The sequence below is a fragment of the Rana temporaria genome, chromosome 4, assembly GCF_905171775.1.
Source record: "Rana temporaria chromosome 4, aRanTem1.1, whole genome shotgun sequence".
Taxonomy (NCBI): Eukaryota; Metazoa; Chordata; class Amphibia; order Anura; family Ranidae; genus Rana; species Rana temporaria.
The window spans coordinates 57,291,014-57,312,510 of record NC_053492.1 but is presented as its reverse complement, the minus strand read 5'-3'; the positions used below and the strand labels follow the sequence as shown (position 1 = coordinate 57,312,510).

Sequence of the window (21,497 nt, the reverse complement as noted above, 5' to 3'; positions counted from 1 at the left end):
GTGGCCGTGGCTCGTCGTGGGCATTTCCACTGTGATTTTTTCTGGTAGCAATTACCTCGATCAGACTAGTGTTTGTCTGAACTGGAGGCCTTGTCTTGCATGGCTCCCTGCTTGGTCATCCATAAGGATGAGGTGGTGCTGCGGCGCAGCCGTCTTTTCTCCCCAAGGTGGTTTCGGCTTTTCACGTTGGTGTGGACATTGTTCTTCCATCCTTATGTCCTTGGCCGAAATGGAGGGAGGTGGCCACTTTTACATCCTCTGGATGTGATTCGGGCCCTACGTATGTACTTATCTGCTACGATTCCGTTCCGGAAGTCGGTCTCACTGTTCGTGTCGCTGGCTGGTTCTACCAGGGGGCCTGGTAGTCTCGTCGGCCACCTTTTTCCGGGGTGGATCCGACGGATTGTGCTTCAGGCCTATGCCCTGAAGGGGCAGGCGCCTCCCTTTTGGGTTACGGCGCATTCGACCAGGGCGATCGGGGCCTCTTGGGCTTTCTGACATCATGCCTCTGTGTTACAGGGGTGTATGGCAGCGACCTGGTCGTCGTTCCACACTTTTTCTAAGTCTTAAAGGTGCATGTGAGTGCATCTTCTGATGCCTCCTTCGGCCGCAGGGTGTTACAGGCGGCAGTTTACGGTTGGAGTTCCTCCGTTGAGTAACTCCGGTTTTGTTTGGGGTGTAACCTGTTTTTGCTGTGTTATTTTCCCACCCCTCGAATTTTTTTGACACTGCTTGGGGACGTCCCTAAGGTCAATGAAGGCTGTGTCCGTCTATGAACGAAAGAGAAAAAAGGATTTTAGTACTCACCGTAAAATCCATTTCTCTGAGTTCATAGACGGACACAGCACCCACCCCTCCTTGGTTTGTACTGCTTGTTACGAACTGAAGCTGCTAGAGCAGAGTGGGGGTTATGCCTGGGGGAGCCACGCCCCCTGGGAGGAGCGGCATGAAGGAAAGTTTTTAACACCTTAAGTGCTGTAGAATTCTGCCTAAATCTCCTGGTAGGAAGAAGCATAACCCTAAGGTCAATGAAGGCTGTGTCCGTCTATGAACTCAGAGAAATGGATTTTACGGTGAGTACAAAAATCCTTTTTTTTGCGATTCGGGACTGCGTCGCTTTAACAGACAATTGCGCGGTCGTGCGACGTGGCTCCCAAACAAAATTGGCGTCCTTTTTTCCCCACAAATAGAGCTTTCTTTTGGTGGTATTTGATCACCTCTGCGTTTTTTATTTTTTGCGCTATAAACAAAAACAGAGCGACAATTTTGAAAAAAAATGAATATTTTTTACTTTTTGCTGTAATAAATATCCCCCAAAAATATATCAAAAAACATTTTTTTTCCTCAGTTTAGGCCGATACGTATTCTTCTACATATTTTTCGTAAAAAAAAATCGCAATAAGCGTTTATTGATTGGTTTGCGCAAAAGTTATAGCGTTTACAAAATAGGGGGTATTTTTATGGCATTTTTATTAATATTTTTTTTTACTAGTAATGGCGGCGATCAGCGATTTTTTTTTCGGTATTGCGACATTATGGCGGACACTTCGGACATTTTTGACACATTTTTGGGACCATTGGCATTTTTATAGCGATCAGTGCTATACAAATGCATTAGATTACTATAAAAATGCCACTGGCAGTGAAGGGGTTAACACTAGGGGGCGGGGAAGGGGTTAAGTATGCCTGGGTGTGTTCTTACTGTGGGGGGGGGGGGTGGCCTCACTAGGGGAAACACTGATCTTCTGTTCATACATTGTATGAACAGAAAATCAGCATTTCCCCTGCTGACAGGAACGAGAGCTGTGTGTTTACACACACACCTCCCGTTCCCCGCTCTGTACCGAGCGATCGCGTGTGCCCGGCGGCGATCGCGCCCGCCGGGCACACGCACGGGAGTCGGGGGCGAGCGGGGGGCGTGCGCGCGCGCCTCCGGCGGCGCGCGTGCGCCCCTAGTGGCGGCTAATAGGCAGGACGTCATATAACGTGATCTCGCCTAGGAGAGCCACCTTGTGGACGTATTTCGACGGTGCGGCGACGGCAAGTGGTTAAAGAGTCTCAATAATTCTGCTGTATTTTCTGCAATATAACATTTTGAAAAATCTACCAGGGGAAATGAGACGCATCTTATTGATGTGTTTGGTGGGTGAAGCTGAGAAATCCGATAGAGAGCTTCAACTTCCAAGTGATATAAGTAGAGTGTCAGTAATTCATCAGATTGATGCTATATAGCCAAAACAGAAGTATCATTTTGCAGTAGACTGAACTTTTAACTACTACTGAACCTCTGTTACAGGACGAGGGAGCAAGCTTCACGCTTTGCTACTTTGCCTTGAGTTTCTGGAATGATTTAGTGATTTATTACTGCAGGAAGGTTAATTTACTGTTCTGCTGACTTGTAAGGCCGTTCTGTTGGTTTACAAGAAAACTGAGACTTAATTTACAGGGAAAAAAGGAAGACTGTTAATTTACAGAAAAACTGTGAGGGTGTTTTATTAATTTACAAGGAAGCTGTCAGCATGTTTAATCAGGAGCTGTGGCTTGTTGTGCCAGCCAAACTCCCCAGCTTCTCTTTTCTCCCATCCCCGTGTCACTTCTTTAATAAAGAAATCTGCAGCTCTCACATGACCTTATTGCCAGACAGGATCATGGTGCCATCCTGTTACCCCCCATACAGGTACTACTATATTTCAAAACATGATTGGACCACCGTACAAGAATATAACAGCAATCTATGCATGGATTAATATTTCTCCAAACATCACCAGGTGGGACCATAGTACCAATGTACAGTGATAAAATAAAAATAAATAAACTAAAGCACTAGCCAACAGTGAAAAAAATGAATAACTGGTATAAAAACCAAAATGCTGCTCAAATCTAATATGTGCTAACAACAAAACAAAGGTATCGAAATAAAGTGATGAGCTCAAATTGAAAATCTAAAAGTGAACAATAAGACAGTCAAAACTGATATAATCACAATCTATAAAGTGAAATGATCAACGTGTGTAAGATCACTAACAAAAAAAGAAAAAGTGTAAAAAGTTCTGCAATGAACCATAAATCCAGTCCAAAATATGAATTAAGTGCAACAACTGTTTCAGAAACTCCTGCCCATGGACGACAATGCAACAATCTGGATGGGTCTTCACAGGGATTGAGCTCACAGAGCGCTTACCTCCAACCAGTAGATAATACGTATAAACGAATTCCTCAAAGGCACTGGAGTAGAGTCTGGGTCGTCCTCTAGAATTTGCGCTCTATCAGACGTAGCGATACCTCACATGTGTGGTTTGAACAACGTTTACATGTGTGTGTTCGCTTCTAAGTGCTAACTAACGGGACAGGGGCGCTTTAAAAAAAAATGTATTAAAATTTTTTTTTTAACGCTTTCTTTTACATTTTATTTATTTTTTGATAATTTTTATTCCTATTACAAGGAATATAAACATGCCTTGTGTAGTTAGTTTTCAGTTTTTGCACTCTATACACCTAATAGCAAATGAAACTCATTATTATTATATTTTTAACTGGGGCACACAAAAAAACATGTTTTTACTTACCACTTAACATGTACTACCCCCAAAATCATGAACCTTCAGACCTCAGACCAGCTTCAACTCATGCACCTTCAAACCTCAGATCAGCTCCACGCCCTTTACTTTTGGACCTTAGATCAGCCCAAACCCTGAGGCCGGGTTCACACCTATGCAAATTGAGTGCGCATCCAATACGCAGAACATTTCTAAATACATTGTTTTCAATGAGGCTGGTTCACATATGTGCGATGCATTTGCACTGCGCATTGCCGAAAAAACGTGTGCGTATTTTAGGCCTTGCGGTGCGGCTCAGGTGCGAATTCAGGTCCATTATCTTCTATGGGTACGCAGCTGATTCGCAGATGTGTTCTTTTTTCTTCAGGATTTCTCTCATTCAGCTCAATACACTTCCCCCCTCCCCTATCCCAGGTCTCCAAATTCGCAGCTAATCTGCAGCTAAAACGCAGTGGATCTGCTGAACAGTTCTCTTATCTCTCTGCAGAGATAGGAGAGCTGAAATTCGCACCGCACTAGTGTGAATCCGGCCTAAACCTTTTGAATGCTGTTTATGAATGCTGCTGGGTGAGCTTATTCCATATACTAGGAGGTACATGATCTGTGGGTAGGCCAGGCTTTAAATTTAGGGTCAATTAGGACGGAAGAGCCATCTCTGTCACCTTTTACGTATACCCCTGCTCACTTCTTCCCTGCTCTGTACTGCATTTCATATCATGAAAGAGAGAGTCTGAAAACAGACAGTTACTGCTGCACTCTCTATTTAGAAAATCAATGGGGACACCAGTGTCATGGGTTCTCCCTGCATGAAATCTTTTAAATTATTATTTAAAAAAAAATGACGGTTTAAACCATATACAATTTTAATCACGTAAAATAAAATTAAAACCATTATAGCTTGTTTTTTAGGTAAGCATTGCTCAGTCTCCATTTGCCCATGCTGGTAGTCTTGCTCAATGTTTACATACTCTGCTACTGTCGGTAGTCTGTCACATGGTTACAATCAGTCTCTCTGCAGATCTGCCAAGCTAATAGGAAACGTATTCTGCTGTGTCTACATCAGTTGTGTTTGAGGAATAAAGAAACTACTGAGATGCTGCAGAATGAGCAGATAACATTTCCAACAGTTTAAAAATAGATCAAACGCAGACTGCACGCTGCAAGCTCGCCTAAACAATAACGGTATGGCCAGAGACTGCATTTCTACAGCACTTACCTCTTTGAACTGCAAATGAAATTTGACATTTCAACATTTGTCTGATGTGTGTTATTTTTTTTTAACAAAGGGCCGTGGCTGAATATGTATCGTATGAAGAGACTCTGCCTAAACGATTACTGTCTATAGACCACTGTTTGGTAATACTAATACATTACAGTGCATGTGCAAACACAGGTCAGGGGAAGCCAGTACGCTATCCAGACCACAGTGACAGGTTCTCCTGGCCGCTCCCCACCAATTGATACTCAGCTTCATCACCATGTCTCCTAAATACATTGAGGAGATGTCGAAGCGGCCAGTCGCAAAACCCCAAACACTGTGACCTGGGTGGAGAATTCTATGAACTGTGTGTGAGACGCTACTCCAGGATTACTCTTCGAGCTCATTCACACTAAAGTGATCCATTTGTGGTACATTAACATCCATTAATTGCATGCATTACAGTGGTTATAAACCCCAGACATAAAATATGAACAAAGCATATCCCTCCATAGTGTGTATCTGTCTCAAACCACAGCACTTAGGCCCCGTACACACGAGGAGACATGTCCGATGAACACGGTCCGCGGACCGTTTTCATCGGACATGTCTCCTGGGAGCTTTTGGTCTGATGTGTGTACACACCATCAATCCAAAATCCCCGTGGACAGAGAACGCGGTGACGTAGAAGACACCGACGTTCTCAAACACGGAAGTGCAATGCTTCCACGCATGCGTCGAATCAATTAGACGCATGCGCGGGATTTCGGGACGCTGGTTACACGTCATAACCAGCGGACATGTCCGATTAGGTGTACTAACCATCGGACATGTCCGACAGACATGTTTCCAGCGGACAAGTTTCTAAGTATGCTTAGAAACTTTTGTCCGCTAGGCCGTACACACGGTCGGACATGTCCGCGGAAAATTGGAAAGTTTGACCATTCTTCCAGTAGGGCATTTGTGAGGTCTGGCTTGTAGTCTCCGCTCTAATTCATCCCAAAGGTGTTCTATCAGGTTGAGGTCAGGACTCTGTGCAGACCAGTAAAGTTCCTCCTCCCCAAATTTGCTCATCCATGTCTTTATGGACCTTGCTTTGTGGACTGGTCCAAATTATTTGGTGGCGGGGGGAATTATGGTGTGGGGTTGTTTTTCAGGGGTATGTCCTGGCCCTTTAGTTCCAGTGAAGGTAACTCTTAAAACATCAGCATACCAAGACACTTTGGACAATTTTATGCTCCCAACTTTGTGGGAACAGTTTGGGGATGACCCCATCCTGTTCCAACATGACTGCGCACCAGTGCACAAAGCAAGGTCCATAAAGACATTGATAAGCAATTTTTTGGTGGACAAACTTGACTTGACCTCAACCTGATAGAACACCTTCAGGTTAAAATAGAGCGGAGACTGCGAGCCAGGTCTTCTCGTCCAACATCAGTACCTGATCTCACAAATGCACTTCTGGAAGAATGGTCAAACATTCCCATAGACACTCCTAAACCTTGTGGACAGCCTTCCCAGAAGAGTTGAAGCTGTTTTAGCTACAAAGGATGGGCCAACTCAATATTAAACCCCAGAGACTAAGACTGGGATGCCATTAAAGTTCATGTGCGTGTAAAGGCAGGTGTACCAATACTTTTGGTAATAAAGTGTATATGCCTCCTGGCTAATTCTCCAATATTACCTTTCTTGCCTTACCAAGTTGGCTCTATTGCAGGACGGCCCATCATGCATAAGCACACCACAAAATGCGGCCAACACATTTCCCTTTCTCCTGCACAAAAAGGACAAACAACCCACTGTAGACATTCCCCTTGACCCTACCCACCCTTATCTTCCTCACCTTTCCTTTTTTTATTTTTATTCTCTACTGGCCCCCTTCACTACCTCCCACACCTGACTTCCAGAAATGTTTATTTTTTATTACGTACTTGCCACAAAAGGATATGGATCCTTATGGTTACCCATATAAGCACTTATTGCACATTGACTTTTCAGTCTTTATTGTTTCCTATTAAAGTCAACCATTTAAAGCTTTATTCCAGGGAATCAACCTACTACATATTTCAGATACAAAAGAGGGGTTAGTATTTGTGTCCAGCCAGTCGTGAAATTTTCATAGCCCAGCCAACACAACCACCTGACTTTTTTCTCTGCTGCAGAAAGGCTTGGTTCACACTGCAGCGACTTGGGATCCGACTTATGAGACCCCAAGTTGCAAATACATGTGAAATGCCATGTTAGTCAACGAGAGTCCTGATTTGCAGCACTGAAGTCGCTCTAACTTTAGAAAAGGTTCCTGTACTACTTATAGGCAACTTCTATACGACTTATGTCCATAGATTTTAATGGACGTCACCTCCAAGTCGGATCCTCATCTATATTGATGTGATTTGGATCTGACATTACAGGAAGATTACCCAGGCATTCCCTGTGGTGTAGTACATCCCTTGCTTCAAAGTTGCATCAAAGTAATACTCAAGTCGCATCAAGTTGCCAGCAAACTGCCAGAAAGTTGCCTGGCAAATTGGCAGGACTTTCAGGTGGCAGTAGTGTGAACCAAGCCTTAAAGGGGTTGCAGCCTATGCAACGCTGTATCCTGGCTTAGGCCAACAAGGCCCAGGCCTAGGGCAGCACTTTGCAGGGGGGCAGCATGGAAAGAGTCCATGCCGGCTTGTGCTACACTGTTAGTGTAACGCAAGCTGCTTCTAATTTTGACTGTCCTATCATCCTGGACCACAAACCTTTCTCACTGTGCTATATGTTGTCTGCTGCACCATTGGCTTGGTTATATCTTCTTAGTCCTGTCCATAAAATTATCAGAAATGTGTGCTTAAAGTAGAACTATAGGCAACACCTTTTTTTTTTTCATTTTGGATAAAGTAAGGGAGGGTTATAGCCCCATGTCAGTTTATTTTTTACCATCCCTGTCCCATTGCAGAGATTTCCCTTTACTTCCTGCAGCATAGCCAAAACAAAAAGTGAGAGGAAATCTATGCAAATTAAGGGAACTCATTGCCTCCCCTCCCCAGGCCCTAAGAACTAGTGTCCCTACTCAGGGTGGGTCTTAAACAGAAAGAGGTGTGGCCTTGACAGGAAGGGGTGGGTCATATTATAAATTAGGAGGTGCACGAGTTTAGTCAGGCCTAGGGCAGCACAAAACCTAAATACACTACTGATCCTATGCATTAAGGTGAAAAAACATCTTACAATAACTGGCCCCCCAGCCCCCCACCGTTTTACTTACCCGAGCCCTGGAATGTCCCATGCCGCAAACACGCTCTTCTTTCCTTCTCGGCTCTTCATTGGATAGATTAATAGCAGCACAGCCATTGGCTCCTGCTGCTGTCAATCAACTCCAATGATGCGAGGGGTGGGGCCGAGTCCTGTAGTCGGTGGCTATGGACGCCGAATACAGGGTTTGGGAAAACGCCCGTAAGGTAACCCCCTTGGGAGAGCGCTTCCCAGAGGGGGTTATCGGAAGCGGGGAGGAGCAGAGACAGCCGCCGTGGGACCCCAGAAGAGGAGGATCCACTCTGTGCAAAACGAGCTGCACAGCGGAGGTAAGTATAACATGTTTGTTATTTAGAAAAATATTTGAGTCTTTAGTGTCACTTTAAGCAATAACGTTGGGTCACCTTCCTAGCACTTGTGCTGTGTGATTGGACAGTGAAACATTAGCAGAAGCTCACACCTATGCTCATTATGCTCCCCAGCACATGTGAAAGCAAGCATCCCTCATTGGCTCCTAGTATTGCCCCACCCTCTCCCAGTGTTGCTGTACAGAGGATTACAGGAGGCTTATACCAAGACACATTCTGGTACTTTACACTAGCTGCACTTAAAAATGCACGTCACTGGGCTAGATTCAGCATTGATTTACGCCGGCGTATCCATAGATATGCCGCGTAAATTCAAAGCTGCGCCGGCGTATCTTCTTTCTGTATTCAGACAGCACGATACGCCGACATTAGCCTAAGATCCGACTGGCGTAAGTCTCTTACACCGTCAGATATTAGGGTGCATTCTCACGCTGGCCGCTAGGTGGCGCTTCCGTCGTTTTCGGCGTAGAGTATGCAAATTACATAGTTACGCCGATTCACAAACGTACGTGCGCCCGGCTGTAGTTTTTTACGTCATTTGCGTAAGGTTTTTTCGGCGTAACGTTGCTCCTGCTTCTATGAGGCGCACGCAATGTTAAGTATGGACGTCGTTCCCGCTTCGCTTTTTGAATTTTTTACGTCGTTTGCGTAAGTCGTTCGCGAATAGGGCTGGACGTAATTTACGTTCACGTCGAAACCAATATGTCGTTGCGGCGTACTTGGGAGCAATGCACACTGGGATATATACACGGACGGCGGTTGCGCCGTTCGTGAAAAAAAACGTCAATCACGTCAGGTCTTCACACATTAACATAAAACAGGCCCCCCCCCTTCCACATTTGAATTAGGCGGGCTTACGCCGGCCCCATTTACGCTACGCCCCTGCAACTTACGGAGCAAGTGCTTTGTGAATACTGCACTTGCTCCTGTAAGTTGCGGCGTGGCGTAAATAACATACGCTACGCCCGCACAGTTGTACGTCTCCCTACCTGAATCTAGCCCACTATCTTTAAATAAACCAATAACTGCGTTATTTTATTTAAAATATTTCTTTATTTTTGCGTAGAGTTCATCTGGAAGTCTTATAATTCCATTTAGCGTTTAATCTAAGAAATTAGCTATTTCACTATTGTTACTGCATTTATTTATTTTCTAGCAGAATCCTTCTGTTCACAAAATAATATACAGGATCTCTTTTTCCTCTCTTGGCCAGCAGACGGCACGGAGCTCTTTGCATGCGTTTCACGTGACAGATCTGGAACGATAGGAATATCGTGCACTGCAGGCACACAGTAAACCGTTTGTATTTCAATGTGGCTAATCAAGTGCAGCCCCTGTTAGTCTTTGATGTCAGTGAATGACATTTGTCCTCATTTTCTCTAATTATATCAGTTGCCCACACACCACGCCGTGGCCTTTTTATCTCCGGATGATGCTTTGATTACGACAAGGCTTTTATTCTGCGTTTTGATATTACTCAGATTTATGGTGCTCTGCATGTTTTTATATAACACAGCCTGATTCATATTCACGTTGGCGTGATGTCAACGCAGAATGATTATTATTGTGTGCTAATTACCATTTTAATTAAAACACAAAGGGCAATAAGATCAAGAGAAGCATTCAAGGGGCTGTGTGAACTCTCTAAGAATAGAGAAAAAGTGGAAAGCGGCTCTTGTAATGAACCAGGGAGGTCCATGTGGGGAGGACTTAATGTACATCCAGTTTTTTTTGTAATAATAATAATCAAATATTTATTTCACCTTTTTTCCTCCTTTGTTGTAGCTTAGCGCTGCTGGTCTCCTGCAGCCTCTTTGCAGCAACTTTGGCCTGGATTCTTAAAGCACTTACGCCGACGTATCTTTATATACGCCGCGTAAGTGGACAGATGCGCCATCGTATCTATGCGCCTGATTCTTATTACAAGATACGCCTGAAATGTGGCTTCTTCCGACCAACGTAAGTTTCCTACGCCGTCGGAGCCTGGGCGCATATTTACGCTGGCCGCAAGGGGCGCTTCCATTGATTTACGCGTTGAATATGCAAATGACCGAGATACCCCGATTCACGAACGTACCTGCACCTGTCGCAGTAGTATACGCCGTTTACGTAAGGCGTACGTCCGGCGTGAAGTTATTCCACCTATAGGAGGCGCATCCCATGCAAAGGTATGGACGACGGAACAGCCGTCGTATTTTACGTAAGTCGTACGTGAATGGGGCTGGGCGTAGGTTACGTTCACGTCGTAGGCATTGAGCCGTCGTATCTTAGGGAGTAAATTCGACGTGATTCTGAGCATGCGTGCGCGTGCGCATGCGCCCTTTTTTCGGCCCATCATTTGCATGGGGTCCAGCTTCATTTAAATGGATCACGCCCACTTCCTTCCTACTTTGAATTAGGCGGGCTTACGCCGGGCAATTTACGTTACGCCAGCGCAACGTTGGGAGAGAGTGCTTTGTGAATACTGTTCTTGCCTCTCAATGTTACGTTGGCGTAGCGCATATGAGATGTGCTACGCCCGCACAAATATACGCCGCTCTACGTGAATCCGGGCCTTTGTGTTTACATGTACTCCAAGGATGTCTGTTGGCATTTCTATGGGGGTTTTCTGATAGTGACAACAGTTTACCATACCTATGTAATATGTGTTGAAAGGGCCACTTGTAGTCTCCATTGGAAGCAGATGTGAAAGGGTCACAGGGAAGCCACACAGAGTTGGGTAACAGCAGTGCCCTCTGAAAAATGATCCATGGTGGATTGCTTATCAAAGTTTGGTATGGCAGCTGTGGACCTCTCACAGGTGTGCCGCAACTCTGCAAGAAGAGAGTGACCAGATGCCCCAGGGACAGTCCCCGATTTTGTCCCCGGTAAAAGAATGTGTCCCTGATTTTCATTTAAGCTTTAATAGTGGTGTCCTAGACAGCTGTGGGGTCATCTGTTTTAGAAAAATGTCTGTGATTGGCCTGAAGGAGGAAGAGAGAGGGTGTGTTTTCCCAGCTGTGTCCAGGGTTATTGATGATGTCACATGCTGATATCATAAGATCTACTTAGACCCTCCCCTCTTTGCTTTTGTTGCGTCCCTTTAGACACGATTTCCTGTTGGAAGTATCTCACCAAAAATGTATATATTTTTTTATGAGAAACACAGGGACGAGCTTCACAGTGACTGATCACTGTGATAGCCAATCAGAGGCTACCATAGCGATCAGGTGACCTGGGTCCCGATCCTTGGTATGGGAGCCAGGTATCCCAGTGAGACCCCAGTCTCTGAGCTGGGAGCGCGCTGTGCAGCGCTCTCCCAGCACAAAGACAGATAATTATATACTGTATTTATCTGGGTATAGCGTGCACCAGCGTATAGCATGCACCCCAAGTCTAGAAGGAAAATTTTCGGAAAAAAAAGGAATTACTTACAGTTTGAATGCCCCTCGTCGGTGTCTTGCCCGGCATCCATAGGCGGCCTTGTCCGGTCCAGCGTCCGTCTGCGGCCTTGGTGGTGTCCTCCCCGCTACTCCCGCGCTGTCTCTGAGCGCTGCCGCCGACATATACCGAGCGCAGTACACTCGGGGCCTTGGTGGTGTCCTCCCCGCTTCTCCCGCACTGTCTCTGAGCGCCGCCACCGACATATACCGAGCGCAGTACACTCTGGGCCTTGGTGGTGTTCTCCCGCGCTGTCTCTGAGCACCGCCGCCGACATATACCGAGCGCAGTACACTCGGCCACGCTCAGCTCCTCTGGCATAAAGGCTAGGAGGCGGCACAGGGCGTGACCGCGAGCGGAGCCGAGCGTGGCTGAGCCTAGCCGAGTGTACCCGAGTGTACTGCGCTCGGTATATGTCGGCGGCGGTACTCAGCGGATCGGCGTATAACGTGCACCCACGATTTTCCCCTGATTTTAAGGGGAAAAAAGTGCGCGTTATACGCCGATAAATACGGTATGTGGCCTCACAGAAAAAAGCCCAGTCCAGTGAGGCCACATACTGTATATGTGTACTGTTGGCATGAAGGGGTTAAACTGGTTACATTTTAAATGGCAATGCAGCTCCAATGCACATATGTTTCAGTGCACTACAACGTATAGTAATAGACTACCATGCTTTGCACTGCCAAAATTATGCATGACCAATTTTTGTAGTCCCCTACCAGGCCATTCATTTGAAAAAGGTGCCCTAATACGAAAAAAAAAAAAGGCAACGTACCAGGGTACCAAGGTCTATAAATGGTATCGATCGGTTAAAAACCTCACATGCCAGACCTAAAAGTGAACTGTCTGTGTTACCTGGAATAAACCAGATTGCACCAATGGGAGGTTGATTTAAAAACCTCTTACGTGATGATGGTTTCTTTAGCCCCAAGGTTAGTCTCTTGAGCCTCTTAGCCGCGTACACACGGTCGGACAAAACCGATGAGAATGGACCGAGGTTCAGTTTCATCAGTCCAAACCGACTGTGTGTATAGCCCATCGGTCTGTTTTCCTTCAGTCCAAAATTTTAAAACATGCTTCATGGTTTGTACAGAAAAGCATCGGTTCAAAACCCGCGCATGCTCAAAATTAAGTCGACGCATGCTTGGAAGCATTAAACTTTGTTTTATTCAGCATGTCGTGTGTTTGACCTCACCGCGTGCTGACCCGATCGGTTTTTGGAATGATGGTGTGTACGCACATCAGACCATCAGGCCACTTCAGCGGTGAACCGATGGAAATGGCCCGTCGGACCATTCTCATCGGTTTGGAACGACCGTGTGTACGCGGCCTTGGCATTATCACAAATCGGACCACATTCATATCATTTGTTGTTTCTGCACCCGGTTTCTAAAATGAAAAGCCCTCGTGTGTTTGTTTTCGCAGTTAGACCATCACAAGTTTGGCTTCGTCCCTAATTCTACAAATAAATTGTCTGAAATAATTTACGATTCTGCAGGCAGTCATAGATCACATCCCAATGGTCAGTTTCTTTGGACCACACCTTAGGCCTGCACATTTCTCATTCAATCGTCACGCAAGCTTCGGGCACCAAACTCCCTTTCGCCCGCTCTACCAGCGTTGTTGCTGTTGCTTTAAACAAAACCTGACTATTTCAACGTTCCTAATGTGATAATTTTAGAGGGAAAAATTTCCTGGCAGGCGTAGGTGTTCAGATCTCCCGAGCCGTAAAATATAAATCAACCTCGAAGCGGGGAGAGATTTTCACATGTGCACCTACCTCCTTGTGGTAATTGTACAATTTACAGCTTCTGTTGGAAATCTGTTTTATTTGATATCCCCAGAAGCGACCTCTAACATTTTTTTTTCTTTTTTTTTTTTAATCCGTTGGCCAAAAAAAAATTTCCAAAACAAAGAGGGGGACCACCCATTCAGAATCCAAACTTTCTGTGTGAGGCGGGCTCCATCCCACCAAGTATAAACTGGAGAGGATTGCTGAGTATCACCTTCCAGTGTTGCCACAGGGAGCAATTGATTTCCAGATTAAGGAAAGGTGTTAAAATAAATTGAATCATAAATCTTACATGTTATAATATACATCTTGATGTTTGAAACAGGATGGGCTCCGGTGGAGGTTGGGTTGGCAGGGAAAAACGCTAGCACAGGTGATAATAGAGAATTTAATGGTGTCCGATGTACAGAGACCTCACTTCAACCTAACAGTCATAGGATTTATTATATTATAATGGGGCTGGAGATCCTGAAAGCCCTACATAAGCAGTTTGTCAACAAAGAAACCTACAAGCTTGGCAGAAATTGCACAGAACTTCACGTTTTATGTGTGTGCTCTGATTGTGGCATGGGGGGGGGGGGAGTTAGTGTTGAAACAAACTTCTGGCCAAATTCACATCTGAAAGCCACTCCGTGCTACCTAGTTGTGCTTGCCATTCAAAGTAAAGGTAACGACAATGCACCACACTTAAAGGGTAACTCCACTTTTAGGGGGGAACAAATTCACCAAATAAAAAGAAAATAGCATATGCAATTGAATGTTATTAACCACTTGAAGGCACTTTTTGTTTACCGTATATACTCGAGTATAAGCCAAGGCACCTAATTTTACCACAAAAAAACTGGGAAAACATATTGGGCCAGATCCACAGAGCAAATTTCCCACGTCGTATCGTTGTTTTGAATCCTCAATCCTCTGGGTTAGATCCGACAGGTGTACGTCTTCGTACGCCTTCGGATCTAAGATGCGATACTTCGGCGTCCGCTGGGTGGCGTTTTCTGCGTCGGGTATGCAAATTAGAGATTTACGACGATCCACGAACGTACGCGCGGCTGTCGCATTTTCTAACGTCTTCTGTAGTCGGCTTTTTCCGGCGTATAGTTAAAGCTGGTATTTTTCGGCGTATACATAGAATTGCCATGTTAAGTATGGCCATCGTTCCCGCATCGAAATTTTAATTATTTTTTTTGGCGTAAGTCGTCCTTGAATAGGGATGGACATAACTCACGTCCAAGTTAAAAAAAAATGACGTTGCTGCGACATCATTTCACGCAAAGCACGGCGGGAAATTTCTGGACGAAGCATGCGCAGTTCTTTCGGCGCGGGGACGCGCTTCATTTTAATGAAACCCGCCCCCAACCCGCCCAATTTCAAATCCACCGCCAGAAATACACTACGCCGCCGTAACTTAAGTGTATCTCTGATACGCTGCGCCGATGCAATTGTATGTGGATCTGGCCCATTGACTCAAGTATAAGCCTAGGGTGTCCATCTGCATGCCTCACTTTGCCTCACTATGCCCATGCCTCACTATGCCCATGCCTCACTTTGTCCATGACTAGACTGACGTTTAACATGGGAGTCTACGAAAGGGGTGCCCGGCTTTGAAGAATCGGTGCTCTCCGGCCATAGGTTCCCCAGACAACAAACTTTGTACACTTGTAGAGGAAGAGTGGGGCCGGGAGTGGGTCCCCAAAATCCGGGAGATCAGGTGCAAAAAGGTGACTCGAGTATAAGCCGAGGGGGGCATTTTCAGCACAAAAAAATGTGCTGAAAAACTCGGCTTATACTCAAGAATATATGGTACGTTTAAATCAGTATTGTTTTCTTCTCCGCATCATAGCACAACCTAGATGGACAATTTTTTATTTTGACATTTAAATACCTTAGTAATTAAGAATTTGCGGGTTTCCCTTCCGCCGGAGTAGGCGTCTCCCCGGCACCGCAGTGTTGTCTGGGAGCTTACCGCAGTATGTACTGGGAGCACAGTGTCGTGCTTCCCAAGAAACAACGTGAACGCCTCCTTCGTAATCCCGCAAGATTTTCTAGTAAGAAGAGACGCGTGATGCCGGTCACGTGACAGGGGCGTAGCTAAAATCTGCATTTTAGAGAAGGGCATGCAGGTGAATATCAAATGCCATCACAACGGGGCGTGTACTTTCAATGACGCCGCCGGTTGTGATGGCAACCAGGAACGCAATATAGAGCGGTGAATGCTGGGAGATGAGCATTCACCGCTTCCAGGAAGTCGGTGCTTGTGGGCTTCACAATGCCCACACGCAAAATGGGAAATGCCTAGATCGATTTTTATAACTTACTCTTTTGCACGAAAATGGACAGGGGGTGTTTGCAGTGAGCAAATTTGTGAGTATTACTTTCTAATGTAAAAAGCCATTGCATTAAAAAAAAAAAAAAAAAAAAAAAAAAAAGATTTGCTGCAGAACCTCCGCTTTAAAAACTACTTTTTTTTTTTAGAAGAGACCCTAGGGAATAAAATGGCTATTTGTGCAGCGGTTTTGCAAACTTGCAATTGCAATTTTTTGGGGAAAAAATACACTATAATGAATAAAAACACCAAATTTACCCAATTTTTTTTTTTGTAAAATGTAAAAGATGATGTTACGCCGAGTAAATAGATACCTAACATGTCGCGCTTTAAAATTGCGCATGTTAATGAAAAACGACGGTACTAAAACTCCTCTGTAACTCTAAACAGCTAACCTGTAAAAAGTTTTAAAGTGTCGCCTGTGGAGATTTTTAAGTACCAAAGTTTGGCGCCATTCTACGAGTGTGCGCAATTTTAAAGCGTGACATGCTAGGTATCTGTCTACTCGGCATAACTTCATCTTTCACATTATACCAAAAAATTGGGCTAACTTTACAGGGTTTTTTTATTTTATTTATGAAACCTTTTTTTTTTTTTTTTTTTTTTTTTAAAGTGTTTGAAAAATCGCTGCGCAAATACTGTGTGACATAAAAAGTTGCAATGACCGCCATTTTAATCCCTAGGGTCTCTGCTAAAATAACATATATAATGTTTGTGGGTTCTGAGTAATTTTCTAGAAAAAAAATTGATGATATTTACATGTAGGAGCGAAGTGCCAGAATTGAATGGGAAGTGGTTAAAGTTGCAGAGGATGTCTAGCACTAGAATTATCGCTCTCGCTTTGTTTGTGGCGAGAACCTTTCGTGGCTGACAATTCTTTCTAAAAATACTAGTTGCCTGTCTGTCATGCTAATGCACTGTATGGAGTTAAACTCGTATTGGACCCTCAGCATTTTTTAGCCTTAGGCCCCATACACACGATAGAATTTATCCGCGAATACGGTCCAGCGGACCGTTTCCGCGGATAAATCCTCTCGAGGATTTCGGCGGATTTTCATGCGATGGAGTGTTCCACGCATGCGTCGAATCATTACGACGCATGCGGGGGATCCCTTAGGACGGATGGATCCGGTGAGTCTATACAGACCAGCGGATCCATCCGTTGGGATGGACTCCAGCAGATGGATTTGTTCTGCATGTCAGCAAATATTTATCTGCTGGAATCCATCCCAGGGGAGAAATATCCGCGGAAACAGATCCGCTGGCGTGTACACACCATAGGATCTATCTGCTGAAACCTATTTGCTCGGATTTATCCGCGGATGGATTCTATGGTGTGTACGGGGCCTAACACTCATGTACAATAAAATAAAGAATCCCCAGTAAGCGATTTATAAAATTTCTTATCCCAGCACTTGCAGATTTTAACTTTCAATGTTGCTGGCTCCTGATCTCTCAGTGCTGCTTTTCTAAACTTCTGGTCTTCACAGGCAAGAGTTAACAGTGGACAATTCAGTCTCCATTCAGTCTGTTAGTTTGGGGAAATAAGTAGCAGGGGAGTGCCTCAACATCCTAGAGAATATGCGGCAATGTGTTTCTATGGACACACATAGTGTAAGGATACACCACACAAGCGACAATTTTGAAAAAAAAAAACACACTATGTTTCACTTTTTGCTATAATAAATATCACAATTCTTTATTTTTTTTAAAAAGCAATTTTTTTCTCAGTTGATTGGTTTGCGCAAAAGTTCTAGCATCTACAAAATAGGGGATACATTTATAGCATTTTTATTATTATTCTTTTTTTACTAGTAATGGCAGTGATCTGCGATTTTTATCAGGACTGCGACATTGTGGCGGACACATCGGACACATTTGACACATTTTTGGTAACCATTGGCATTTATATAGCGATCACTGCTATAAAAATGCACTGATTACTCTAAAAATTACACTGGCAGGGAAGGGGTTAACACTAGGGCGTGAGCAAGGGGTTAATTGTGTTCCCTAATGTGTATTCTAACTGGAGGGGGATAGGACTGACCTAGAGGAAATTACAGATCGTGGTTCCTAGCTATTAGGAACTCACGATCTGCATTTCCTCACAAAACAGTACAGGGATGTGTGTGTTTACATACACACACACGTCTCTGTTCTGCCTCTTGTGCCCGGAGTTTGCTCACGGCCGGCAGTCATCGCGACTTCCGGTCATGAGCATCGGCACCCCCGCTATGCAGCGCGCACCTGCTAGCCCACTTAAAGCGATATGCAATTAGCGGACCTCCAGCTGTTGAAGAACTACGAGTCCCGTGAGGCATAGCAAGAATCTGACAGCCACAAGCATGACACCCAGAGGCAGAGGCATGATGGGACTTTTGCAACAGCTGGAGGTCTACTCATTTCATATCCCTGCCCTAGAGAATTAAAAGGTGGGAGTTGTAATTGTTTTTGTCACGTTATTTGTAACAGAGTCAAGAACTAAAGATAAAGAAGCTGCATGCTGAGTAACCGATTACAATAGCCGCAGAAAGTGCTTAAATAAATTAAGAATTTAATATCACTTTAAGGAATTGTGTCCCTCATTAAGGAATTGTGTCCCTCGTTAAGGAATTGTGTCCCTCATTATGGAATTGTGTCCCTCATTAAGGAATTGTGTCCCTCATTAAGGAATTGTGTCCCTCGTAAAGGAATTATGTCCCTCGTTAAGGAATTGTGTCCCTCATTATGGAATTGTGTCCCTCATTATGGAATTGTGTCCCTCATTAAGGAATTGTGTCCCTCATTAAGGAATTGTGTCCCTCATTAAGGAATTGTGTCCCTCATTATGGAATTGTGTCCCTCATTAAGGAATTGTGTCCCTTGTTAAGGAATTGTGTCCCTCATTATGGAATTGTGTCCCTCAATATGGAATTGTGTCCCTCATTAAGGAATTGTGTCCCTCATTAAGGAATTGTGTCCCTCATTAAGGAATTGTTTGCCTCATTAAGGAATGGTGTCCCTCATTAAGGAATTGTGTCCCTCATTACGGAATTGTGTCCCTCATTAAGGAATTGTGTCCTTCATTACGGAATTGTGTCCCTCATTAAGGAATTGTGTCCCTCATTAAGGAATTGTTTGCCTCATTAAGGAATGGTGTCCCTCATTAAGGAATTGTGTCCCTCATTATGGAATTGTGTCCCTCATTAAGGAATTGTGTCCCTCATTTACATCATGCTTGTTCCAAATCTGCAATGCCAAGTATTGATGCCAAATGCAGCCACACAACAAGCGTATTTAGGAGAAGGCCAGCAATGGCGGCCTCCGTGCTTCCCTTATGATGAAGTCACTTTAAGGAAGCATACAAGTGGCACTTGGCAGTATAGTTCTTTACAATTCCAGGACAAAAAAAATAAATATTTATATGTCGCCAACCCCTAACACCCTGCCATTTATTCATGAATGTTTTTGATGTAATCCATGCTTTTGTATAGCGGCCCTTTAACAAAACCTGATCTTTGTGCTGCCTTTGCTCGGCTCTTTCTCGTGTTTTAGACCTGACGTGATAATTAATTGCAGATTGTTCCTTCTATTTGCAGAGCGCCTACCGCAGGACCGGGATGCCCTTTTTAGCCTGTTAGTACGGATGGAGAGAAAGGAAGTGGAAAACACGGCGAGGTTATTTTAAGGTGATCCCGTCCACGTTAGAAGGGAAGCGACTGATTCCCCCTCGAGTGAGTGGGCCGATTGTTGTGACTATAAACTGACTGCATGTCTCATTCTGCAGCCCCCTCAATCGTTCTTCTTGTTTACTAGTTGGAACGCTGTCCTAATTAATGGCAGGATGTTTGGGATGGAGTGTGGGTGGAGGAGAACGCACATCACACAGCTCTGTCACTGGGAGTGAGATGACTGCCATCAGCGGCCCACACATACTAAGGGCTGGATCATCTCTGCTGCTAGGTGGAGCCCGGGATGTACAGAAGTTATGCTGTCCTCTGCTCTTTCTACCCTAGTGCAAGCAATAGACCTGTCCTTTACTATATTACTCAAAGTGGCAGATTTAGAAAAAAAAATCATAGCAAGTAACAGGTTCTCTTGTAAGAAAACTATCTAGTCAACTTTACTCGCCTTCTGTGAGCTCCTCCACCCCTCTATGTGAGTCAGGAGCCTAAACATTAAGGTGTTGGAGCTTACACAGGGTCAACTTCCTCCTCCTTGTCAGGTGACAGCATTTGGACCTGGCAATTGGCTGCTTAGGTCCCAGTGCTGGATCCTGAAAGAAGATCGAATACTTCTCTATACCCTAAAATACTGGCTCCAACAATGCAAAAGGGAATCCTCATACTTCTCTTTTAAGCTTCACAGCAAATACTGGTCAGGGACTGGGAATTGGTGGAAGAGGTTCCATAGCTCCTTAATGGAGGTCTTTGTGTGCTGTACACTCAGCACTGGGCATTCTCCAGGCACAGGGAAAAATAACTGGGGATGATACAGGGGCATTTACAGTGGAACCGAGTAACGCGGTTGAAAGACAGGCAACTTTTTTTTTAAATTCTGACTCGGTTTGCGAGTGTTGTCTCGCAAAACAAGCAGAATTCAAGCTAATGAGGTGTGCAGTACCGCATTTGGCCAGAGGTGCCGGGGCACCGGTGACACTCGGAACAGTTCGAAGCCGTTCGAAAAAAATACTAATTTCTCGAGGGTTTACGAGATCAGCCGAGCTGTCCCCGAGTATTTCCGAGGCTCTCCAGTGCCCCCACCTCTGGCCACATGCGGTATTGCATGCCGTAGAAGTCAATGCGGAACAAATTATCTTTGTTTCAGTTGACTTCTATGGGGAAACTCGCTTTGATATGCGAGTGCTTTGGATTACAAGCATTCTCCTGAAATGGATTATGCTTGTAATCCAAGGTTCCACTGTACTTTAAAGCCCAACTCTGGATTAATAAAAAATGATCCCTTGCTAGGGGGCGGCACTCGCACTGCCAGGGTTATTAGCTGTTTTGTTTGAAGGAGAGGAGAAACCATTTCACCTACCGCTCCTCCGCCCCCGACAGGCGGCGCCCCTCACAGTCTGGTGGTGGACTGTGCCCCGGCGCCCTCACATCCAGTGCAGGAATATGGGCGGTGCTCTGGTCTTGATGACATCAGGACTCTAAACTCCAGGGAGGAGCAGAGGATTGGGGAAGTAAATCTCTAGTTGTTCCCCTAGACATAAACAAGCAATTAGCCCTTGCAGTGCAGGCACAGCCCCACTGCAAGAGATAATTTTTTATTCACCCGTAGTTGGGCTTTATGTTGTAGCATTAGCCAGTTTTAACCTGACAGGTTCCTTTCAGAGGCCATTTACATATTTGCATGTTGGTTTTGTGCCATAGTGTACCTATAGTATGAACAGTATGATTAGCACATTGTGGAAGACCTACCTAGCAAGCAATACCCTCCAGTGCTCCCCTCTGCCGCTAGTGCTTCCATCTTTCCGTGGTCTTCTTCTGTGTTCACCTTCTTGGGCCGCTTGATGGGCCGTGCCAGGAAGATGAGCTGAGACTGTACATGCACAGCTTTGCATATACCTATTAAAAGCATTAACAGGAAGGGAGAAGCATTCATGACAGAC

The 21,497-nt window shown here is 44.8% G+C and overlaps 1 protein-coding gene across 1 annotated transcript in view; it reads left to right on the top strand.

Moving 5' to 3' along the window:
- SUPT3H (SPT3 homolog, SAGA and STAGA complex component) overlaps positions 1–20,491 on the top strand; it is a 739,871-nt gene extending 719,380 nt beyond the window's left edge. The window contains exon 12 of the mRNA XM_040348435.1: positions 19,477–20,491. Within this exon, the coding sequence (XP_040204369.1) occupies positions 19,477–19,518 (42 nt within the window). The 3' untranslated portion in view covers positions 19,519–20,491. The remainder of the gene's footprint in view (positions 1–19,476) is intronic.
- Positions 20,492–21,497: the final 1,006 nt, after the last annotated feature.